Raw genomic sequence first — 10,068 nt, forward strand, 5'->3', positions numbered from 1 at the left:
GTAAATTGTGTTATGGTGGTGTATCTTGTGCCTGTGGGTGATGTCTAGTACGCCGCATGCATACCGAGTGACTTTCTCCCCCACAGGTAGCCATCCTGATCCCGTTCCGGAACCGGCATGAGCACCTGCCCATACTCCTACGGCACCTCATCCCCATGCTCCAGCGGCAGCACCTGCAATTCGGTTTCTACATCATCGAGCAGGTGATCCATCTTTTTAGCGTTTCTGCACAATTTGACAGCTGTGCTGCATGCCTGCGTTCTGATGACGGTTCGGTTTTTAATCGCTGGTCGGTGTGCAGCTCAGGCTTGGGACCTGTGCCGCACCCGGAAGGTTATGGGTTCGAATCCCGTGGCTGGCAGAGTACTTGTGGCTGTGTCCAAACTCAGGGGCCGAATTCAGGCACTGCCTTCGTGGGCTGCTGCCTTCTAAGGTCTAACGGTAGGCGTTGTCAAATGGAACGTTCCGGCCTATGAATGATTTCCTATTTTCGTCGCCAGCTATTCCCACCATTACCTTTTGAGTCGTGAAGTGCCGCTCCTAGCCAGGACACACCTACCTTACCTGTATGAAGCCTGGGACTGCGAACGGTCCATCGGGTGGATCTTTTGCGACTTGGCAAAAGGACGTATTTCTAAACCGCAATTGAAGGAGCCTTTGGAATGGGACAGCCTTGTCAGACCACTGTGACACATTCGGTGTTCAAATGCCGCCTTAGAAGGGTGAAGCCCCTGAATTTGGACACAGTCCATTTCACCGTCAGGGCCTTAAATAGTGGCCAACCACTTGTGTATAAATGCAAACCCCGCGAGTTTCTGTTCTGCTTCTCTTTTCATTAGACTGGTACTCAGCCATTCAACCGTGCCATGCTGTTCAACGTGGGTTTCAAGGAAGCCATGAAGGACCTAGACTGGGACTGCTTCATCTTCCACGACGTGGATCACATCCCGGAGAATGACCGTAACTACTACGGCTGTGGGCAGATGCCCCGGCACTTTGCCGCCAAGCTGGACAAATACATGTACATGTGAGTTTGATGTCACTTCCCTTGCGATCGCTGACTCTTTAATTAGTGTTTATTTTCTGACAATGAGACGGCCGTCTGCAGGGCTGTGTAAGTCGATCCGTAGGCCGACAATCTCCCATCCCTCTTCTCTACAGGTGTTTATACTTAAATGGCAGTCTGGTGGGTCTCAAACACCAGAGCTCTCCGCCTCTGCCTTAGGAGTAAATCAGCCGTGTCAGACCTGTTTATCCAGAGATCTGTGTGTCTGGAATAAATTTACACATAGCAGATGTTGTGTTTTTGCTTTATGGCCATATTTCATCTGAATTTGCCTTTCGTATTGCTGTGAAAGTGACTTGATGTCTAACCCCTGTGTAATCCTGTTTCTCTCGTGTAATCCTAACCTGTGTTCTAAAATCTGTAGTAATCCCTTTGACAAATCCCCGTTAGAGGGGTTGAGATCACTAAAGTAGATGAATTCCATCCTGCACACGTTTCTCCAAAACCTGCTTCAGGGACCCCGTGGGTCATGCGGGATTTTTTCCCCCCTGAGATTAAGGGGCTCTTAGTGTTCGGTGTGCGTTTCCTGCACCTCGCTCTGTGGATGCGGAGTGCCGGCGTGTACGGGTGCCTGCATGTTCTAGACAGTTCTGTCAGGAGTCCTGGGTAGGCAGTGTGGGCTGGGTTGGATACTGGGAAGCGGCTGATTTTGCCGCTAACTAAAGGATTTTATTTAGTATTTATTTTTGCATTGTTTCCTCTAGTTGCCTATTTATAAACTGGACATATCCTGGAAAATAGCGCCCCCTCCTGTCTCATCACCGCCATAAATCTGTACTCGCATGCTGTCGGCATGACTTCCGTATATTTCAGCCTAAGCTGACATTCTTCTTTCAGATCAGGAAGTGTGCATCCATTAGACCTAATGCTTCAGTGATGGGGTTGGTTTTAATTTTAAGTAGCCATTCATCCACTGTTGAGTAGGTGATGGATGGATGGATGGATGGTTACTTTATTGATCCCAGCGGGATATCCATTTGCATATGGCAGCAGTTATAATAAACCGCAAAGAAGGCTGTGTAGAAATGAATAAATGTAGAAATTGCAAGGGCAGGCTGTGTATTGTCTTCTATGTTCTTTACATGTTTTCTAGACTGTTGTATTTTTAGGCATCTAATCACCTTTCGCTGACTGATTTTATTTATTTATCCCCCCCCCCACTCAGCCTTCCGTATGCGGAGTTCTTCGGAGGTGTCAGTGGGTTGACCATGGACCAGTTCCGGAAGATCAATGGGTTTCCCAATGCATTCTGGGGCTGGGGGGGAGAGGACGACGACCTCTGGAACAGGTTACTGTCACTGATAAGTGCCGAACGTCGCAGCTGGAAGCAATGTCTTGCATGCGCTGCAGCCTCTAATGCGAAGTGCACTGACATAGACGTAGCGATAGTTACAATCCTCCATCTTTGTCGCCCATTGTCTCTGTGGCTCCCTCTAAAAAGGCAGAAATGTATAATGCGTTTAAGTGATGACGGCTGGCTTTGATCTGGTGAGACTGGAGATATTTGCTCCGGGTTGTTCTTGGTTGGACTTAAGCGACATGCTTTACTGGTTGGCTTTCAGGGTGCACTATGCGGGCTTCAATGTCACCAGGCCAGACGGGGACATAGGAAAGTACAAATCCATCCCTCACCACCATCGGGGAGAAGTTCAGTTCCTGGGGAGGTGAGTACTGAGACGTTCCCGGGAGGGGCCTGTCCACGCCCCCTGGAGAGGGGCCCCCTTCAGCATTCCTGCACTGGCCAGCAGTGCCCATGAGGTCGCTGACCCCACAGGCCATCCCACTAAACTCTGTGCCCGGATACCTTTCACGTCACAGGATCCTGACCTTTTAACCTAAAGGTGGCTTCTGCCGTTGACGAAAGTCGAGTGCAAACAGTAGCTTGTGACAGGAAATGAAATTGTTCAGACATTTTAATTGTAAATACTGAGCCATACAGTAGAAGGTATAGCTATCCCCCCCCCCCCCCCAATCAAGTTAATTGTATTAGATATTAATTCATTAAGTATTTGACACTTCATATCTGATGCTTGAAGTGATGCGCTTGTGTTTCAGAAGATCAAGCCTCAGTATAAATGCTGACTGGAGTTCCCATTTCACTTCACAGGTACAAGCTTCTGAGATATTCCAAAGAGAGACAGTACCTAGACGGTTTGAACAACTTGAAATACACACCCAAGATCACTATGAGCAGACTATACAAAAACATATCAGTTAACCTTTCCCCAGAACTGGCTCCTGTCGCCGACTATTGAACTGGCTTATTTGTCTCTTGAATGGATTCCAGGACCTGACACAAGCAAAATCCAGTTTCTGAATCCTTTTAGCGGTACAAAAAGACAAAAAAAAATGAAGGAGTCCGGTTTAACGTGGCTGGGTCGCCCTACGTGAAGAGCAGAGACCGCCGGGGTGATCGTGTCTCCATTTGCATGTTAAGTGGGCCAAGTCAGCTTCCACTTGTAAATTTCCATCACATTTTGGAAGAGCAGAGTGCCAGTGTCAGCCAACACGATGTTTACTGCATAGCCTTAAACCCACATGAGTTCTGTATCACCAGTCTTTCGTTTGAGTGGTAAGGTGCTGTGGGCGAAGAGCGGTTGGCCAAGGGTTTCACTTTGTGCCGGGAGAGATGGGATCGACGCCCTGCATAACTCACACAGGCCCTTTCTCTTGCTGATTGTTTTTTAAATTCCGGAGGTGAGGAGTTTGGGTTCAGTGAGTACGAATCCAGGCCAGGGTTTTGTTTCAACCTACCATTTGAGTCGGAAGCATCACAGAGCACTCAGCTGGTAGGTTGAAAGAAAACCCTGGTCTGGATTTGTACTTTCTGGGCCTGAACTTTCCACCTCTTAAATTCACCTCATTTTTTGGGGGCTAGGAGGATGTATGGCAAATCAGACAAATGTCAGAGCCAGTTTAAAAAAAAAAAAAATGATTCAAGGTAAATGTACGCTTCATTGTACAAATATTTGCTGTGTTCCTGGGAAGTTCCTTCCCCCATTTGGAACGTCCGATCCGCTGCTAGCATGGTGCTGTCAGGCTGGGGGGGGGCAGGAGACCCTGGGGCTTATGCAGGGCTTTGGAAACCCGTTTCCACACAGCAGCAGTGTCAAATGAAACCCAGCCTCTCACTTTAACGACGACCTTAGGAGACAATAGGCCGTGTTTTCACTGGTGGTTGTTGTCCTTTTTTGTTCACTCCTGACCGGGTTTAATTTCCTCAAAATGGTTATTTGTATATGTGATGTAAATTTGGGATATGTTTATTTTTTTGTATTTATTTATTTCCTTTTTTTAAGTCGTAGAAGCACTCCAGGTCATGTGAAACGTGTTCTCATTCCTCTGGCTGTATATTGTACTGTCGAGACAGTTTGCATGAAGAAAATCAATGTAAATACAGGCCTTTTAAAACCTAAAGCATATTAGGATTATTAGACAATTTAATGTAACTTGTTTTTTTTTTTGGGCAGCTATGACATTTTTCCAGATCGCTAGGCAATTTAGCTGAATGGAGTGAGAACTCGTCTGCTGAGATTAGCCGCGCTTTTTACGCACTGATCCCCTGGTTTAGGCCAGATTTTCATTTGCACCCCCCACCCCAAAGAAAAGTCCTGCGTTGATAGACTTCTGCATGCCTTTATTTATACTTTTTTTTTTTTTTTATTATCCAGATGTCTATTTTGCCTGTTTTTTTTTTTTTTGAAGTGCACTGTGTACAGGTGAGCCACGCCTCTAGGGTGGGGGGACGGCGGGACGGAAGGCGGTCGCTGAGCCACGGTGACGCCGCGCACCAGAACGTCCCCCACGAACGGGCGTGCCCGATCGTACATCACTCTGTTTGAGGCTGTATTTATTTTAAGCTCCCGACTGTAAAATAAGCCGTAATGTGAGGATGGCTCTTGTGCCTTCCTTGAACGGCGTGTAGAATAAACGTGGGCTATGACGACTCCAACTAAACGGTTTTGAGCGCTACACTGTTTATTTTGTTTGATGTCTTTTTAAACTAATGGCTTTTTTCTTTTGCTATATTTCTTATGGGTTGTTTCTCTCAAAAAGCCCTAAATATCGTTGCCTTTGCTGTCTGTTTAGCGTGTGGGATCTCTGGCCGAGATTCAGGATGTGTTTTGCCCGACGCCTGAACCTTCCAGCCGGTTTGGATTGAGACTTGCTGTTTGCCAGGTTCTCTAAATGAGGGTGTTAAATTCAGTCTCAGCAAACGTCCTGTAAGGTCTCAGAGGTTCACCCACGCCAGTTGCAGCTCCGAACGTGCACTGTTGTAAATTAGTTCGATTACAATGCCATAACCCTCTAGCTTGGCTATATTGCTGATGCAAACGCATGGGTACTTTTGACTTTACCGTGAATTTTCAGGGTTTTGGGTGGGGTGGGGGGAACCTCAGAAATACTGTCAACCAAATGTAGCTCTCTGGAGTGTTTTGAGATTTTAAACAATCTTTCTAAGTTGCATTTAATAAGTAGGTGGCGTTTATAGGCCTGTGTAATGATGCATTTTTAAAGGCAATTGTTTAATGACCACTGTAATTGTGTCAGGTATGGAAGTGGGATCCTAATGCAGCTGTAACAGCCATTAAAACCTGACCTCAGTCACAGCAGGTCAGGTCCCAGTACTGTGGACAACATACAGCGGATATACCTTTTAAAGGGGACTGTAGCTTCCATACCTAACACTGTCCAGAACACACCCCCTAAAATAACAAATCCACCCATATTTCATTTACTGCTATTATTAGTTTTTCAAATCGATTTCCAGCACCTGTTTTTCAGATTCAAGATTGTATAAATGTAGAAATAGGTCAGCCATTTGTGAGGGGGGGGGCGGGGTTTGTTATGATAAATTTGTGCACTCTGCCCCTCCCCCAGCCGGTGAGTAGTTGGTGAAATTGCAAACTGCAGCAATGTTGTGGTTTATTGGTTAAACATCAGAGCATGGATCGGGTAACTTCCTGGGGATTTCATTGTGGTACTTTTTAAAAGGAAGTATTACTTCTGGGAAGATCTGGAATGTAATTATGGCTGGTCTGTTCTTTCTAAAGTGGCTTATTCATCGTGCAAGATGGGAAGATTTCTCCAGAAAATCTCTCATGATGTTGGTGCATTAACATAAAGCATAAGGCGGACGCGCCCACAGTTGATGGGTGGATTTAATCGAAAGCTCATTGATGTAGTGTCTGGCTTCACGGCAGATTACGAATCTGTGGTGGAATATTCTGCAGGAGGGAAGATTTTCTGAGCTGATGAACCTCCTGTCTTCCTGATGCAGTCCCACCCAGTCTGATCTTTCATATAGGAAATGGCGATCCCAACTAGGAAACGCTCCAAGTGGAATTAACGTCAGGAGCTGTTCTCGTAACCAGTAGCAACAGCTCCTGGCCTCTGAAAGCACTGATGTTAGAAGTCCTCACCTATGCGGTTTTATCTTCTGCCCCCCAAAGGTTAGTTTTGACGGTTTGTGATAGGGCCGTGAAGCCGCAAGAGTGCACGGAGGTATTCCGCCTCGGATCCACGCGTTCCCTGCTGTCAGTGTGCTGGAAGGTTGTCTAAACTCCGCGTGCATCACCAATAGGGTTATTTGTAATGTTGAGTATCACATATTGCAGTATTCATATAAATGTGCCTTGGGTTTTAAAATTTTAGTTGAAATGTTTTAGAAAATTTTGATTTGAGGTTTTTTAGCCGTGAACATTGACTTGAGTTTATAGGAAATTTGAGTGCATATGTAGAGTTTTTTTTTCTCCCCCTCTTCCTCTTGTTTCCAAGTTTTTATTTTTCATTTGTTTTACCTAGATGTGAATATATGAAGAAAAATTGACCTTTTTTTTTATTTTATTTTTTTTTAAAAAAAACTTGTTCCTTCTGAGAACATTTGACATAAGATTTTGACGTTGCTTTACAGTGTTTGTATAATCAATGCTTTGGAATTGCGTTCACACTGTTCTGTAAAACATCGAGGAGTCAGACACATTGGACTTTGTAACCCTGTTTTTCAGTAAAGTAAACGATTATGTTGCCATGTTCATGTAACACTGCTTTAGCATATTTTTTTATTCAAATAAAGAAGTGAATTTCAGTGTCATCTAGTGTATTTACTGTAATTACTTCAGTACACAGTTGTCACGGACGTTTGCGTCACCAGTTCACGCTCGATCTTCCAGAAAAGGTCAGTAAACATCCAAACTTTACTTTGAAGGGATGATCTTTGCTACTTTAGACTTTTTGGTTTATAAACCTCATCGAAGCAAAACACCTGTGCAGTCTTTTATCATGACTACATTTACGGGACGTAACTGCAATTGTCCACCATGATACCATCTAAAAGAGTGCAAAGTACACTTGCATTCAGATTAGCCCTAGTTTACGCCTGCAATAATTTAAAGACCCCCCCCCCCCCAAATTAATTTGCTTGTATTAATACACAAAGGAATGGATGTGCTACAGTAGGTCAATTCCAGGCGTGTTTATATGATGACAGATCTGTTTGTGTTCTCTCTCCCTGTTACAGGTGTGTTGAACTGGGATGCTTTGCGCGTCATTCAGCATGTTACTCCTGCGGGTTGGTGACCACAGCAGTAGTTGAGTAAGAGTAAGGACTAAGTAGAAGAGCCAAGGTGTAGTGACGATGACCTTGGCCGTGGGCCGTGAATATCACCTGCGAACAGAGTATTTAGACAGACGGGCTTGTAAATGCAGCGATGCATTTCTCAGTTTGTGGCAGCTTAATGAAGTGATTATACATGTCATTGCTGGCATCAAGGGGTAGAGATAGGACTCCATTGAATTAAAGCCAGCTTCCTTTAGTTCATGTCTGACTAAAACACAAATGTCTGAGATGGTAGATGTGCTCAGCATCTATGTACCTCTGACATTAATTATCCACAAGCTGCACTCAGGTTTATGAATGGAAACGCGGAAAGGATATGTTAGCATTTATTGGTGTCATACGCTTGGAGGGGTGTGTATATGCAGGGCTGGACTGGGATTTCCCACCAGGAAAATGCCCAGTATGCCAGATGACCTGTCCAGTCTTGTATATACGTGCCCACATTTTTACTTACTTCTGCTGTCTCGTGAAATGCTTCTTGATCCTTTGACTTCCAGTATGCTTTGGTCTGGAAGACGACTTTGTAAAGTCCTGGCACAAAATCCTTCTCTTCAATGAGACCGTGAACCTCTCCTGTGTTATCAGTGGCCCTGCATGACGGATGCACAATGTTTAAAAGTGTCAAGAGGAGGCAGCAGGAAGATGGAAAGGAAGAGGGGTGTTAGTGTAAGATTAAATATCCTTAAATGGCGATTTGTGGATCATGTTACCCTTCCTGAATGAGGCTCCAGTTGTTGTCCGTCTGTCTGTACGCCTCCAGCTTGACTGCGGAGGCCGGCAGCCCGCTCACCGCATCCAGCACCTTCACCATCAGCGGGCACGTTTTGTAGTCCTGGCGGGGAGGTTGAGCCACACCAGGGGTGTAATGACAAGTTGTGTAAGAGATATCGCCGCCTTCGTTATTGCAGCTGACTGTGTGATTATCTGCAAACGGCGGTCAGCGTTTTGATTACGGTGTTTCGGTTCGCCCTGCTGATCCTGGGTACGTTTCTCGCACTAAGATAGTTGGTCCTACGCAACTGAACGGTTCCAGCTATGCAAGTTGCTGAACGGCAGCTTTTGGGAAACGCACCCCGTGTTAGTGTTGAGATCCGACATTTTTTTTGTGGCGATTAACATAATCGTTAAAATGAGGATATGAAAGTTAACGGGGGTGGCTTTTATTTGTCCTGTTTTTCTGTGCTGTCTGCATACGAATTATGAAATGTTTTCCCAGAGCAAACGAACAAACAACCGGTGCAAATATGCATTGAGCAGATCTTGGATATTCATGAGAACAAACCGAGACTTTATGTAACGGGAGACTGACACCGATACGAAACGGTGTCATAAATTATAATACCAAGGCGGATTGCAACGCCAAATGTTTCTACCTCTTTTTAGACGTTGATTAAGATCTTTCAACCCGATGAAAGATTTAATGTGATGCAAGTTATAAATGGATATGCAATCTCATTGTATCTAATTAGTCTTCATATCAGCAATAACAATATCCGGACATTGTCTTAACTGTACCGCAATCGAAATTTCCTACATGCACGAATTTCCTCGCTTTATAGGGTCTTATCATGCCATATCTTTGATATGTCCAGTGGCTGCGGGGTGAATCGCAGGGGGTGCGTCTCTGAACTCGTAATCAGTAACTTTCTGGGATGCATTTTTTCCACATAGATTAGAGGAGCCTTAATTTCGTCTTGGCAGCCGCGATGATTCCCTTTGAAAGTCGCCACACTGTGTTCTTCCCGTGCCAGAAAGGCAATTTAAAAGTAATACACTATTGTCACTGTGCAGAAAATCGAATTTGCATGAGCCAGAAATTGCCAGCAGTCACTACGGATTGGTGGCACCCAGCAGGAAAAGTTAATGGAAACTTACCTCCGGCGTGGCATCGCAAAACAGGACGGTTATGGCTGCTAGCAGTGAGAGAGCTGTGCGGGTCATGCTTACTCGGCAGTGCCGTCTCCGGTGTGTCGTTCCCACAGCTCGCCTGGCTTTTTAAAGCCAGTCCCGGTAACTGTGCCTGCCTTTGCCCGTGACCTTGAGGCCGAGGACCTGCTGACTGCCGTTATTGCTTCTGTGATGGGAGGGGGGGCTCGTCTGGCTAAAAGCGCATTGTAAGAATCTAATAAAAAGGGGACTTGCGTACCGCTGATAATCTCCTCAGATCTCTTTTCTCAAATGGAGAAAACAGTAAACAGTGGGTTTAGATGGGCTGCGCCCGCCGAGAACATTACATCCCGTCTTCTTTCTCCCCTTTTTATGAACAGTATTGATTGGACAAATTCATAAAACAAATAAAAAAAATAAAAACACGCCAGGTCACAAATGTTGGTAAGGATGAGGATACAAAGTTATCTCCACCTTTCATTATTTGCTCCAAACA

General features: G+C 45.2%; 2 protein-coding genes across 3 annotated transcripts in view; one reads left to right on the forward strand and one right to left on the reverse strand.

Annotated features, from left to right (window-relative positions):
* LOC111845994 (beta-1,4-galactosyltransferase 6-like) overlaps positions 1 to 7,160 on the forward strand; it is a 30,268-nt gene extending 23,108 nt beyond the window's left edge. For both annotated transcript variants that reach the window (XM_023815787.2, XM_023815784.2), the window contains exons 5-9: positions 87 to 203; positions 840 to 1,027; positions 2,232 to 2,354; positions 2,629 to 2,730; positions 3,174 to 7,160. In XM_023815787.2, the coding sequence (XP_023671555.1) occupies positions 87 to 203; positions 840 to 1,027; positions 2,232 to 2,354; positions 2,629 to 2,730; positions 3,174 to 3,321 (678 nt within the window). In that variant the 3' untranslated portion in view covers positions 3,322 to 7,160. The remainder of the gene's footprint in view (positions 1 to 86; positions 204 to 839; positions 1,028 to 2,231; positions 2,355 to 2,628; positions 2,731 to 3,173) is intronic.
* ttr (transthyretin (prealbumin, amyloidosis type I)) lies at positions 6,716 to 9,758 on the reverse strand. Its single transcript, XM_023815788.2, has 4 exons — positions 9,561 to 9,758; positions 8,396 to 8,517; positions 8,140 to 8,275; positions 6,716 to 7,733 (listed from the first exon to the last, which is right to left on the reverse strand). The coding sequence occupies exons 1-4, from the start codon at positions 9,624 to 9,626 to the stop codon at positions 7,626 to 7,628; spliced, it is 432 nt and encodes a 143-aa protein (XP_023671556.2). The 5' UTR covers positions 9,627 to 9,758; the 3' UTR covers positions 6,716 to 7,625.
* Between the last annotated feature and the right edge of the window lie 310 nt (positions 9,759 to 10,068).

The sequence above is a fragment of the Paramormyrops kingsleyae genome, chromosome 4 (genome assembly GCF_048594095.1).
Source record: "Paramormyrops kingsleyae isolate MSU_618 chromosome 4, PKINGS_0.4, whole genome shotgun sequence".
Classification (NCBI taxonomy): Eukaryota; Metazoa; Chordata; class Actinopteri; order Osteoglossiformes; family Mormyridae; genus Paramormyrops; species Paramormyrops kingsleyae.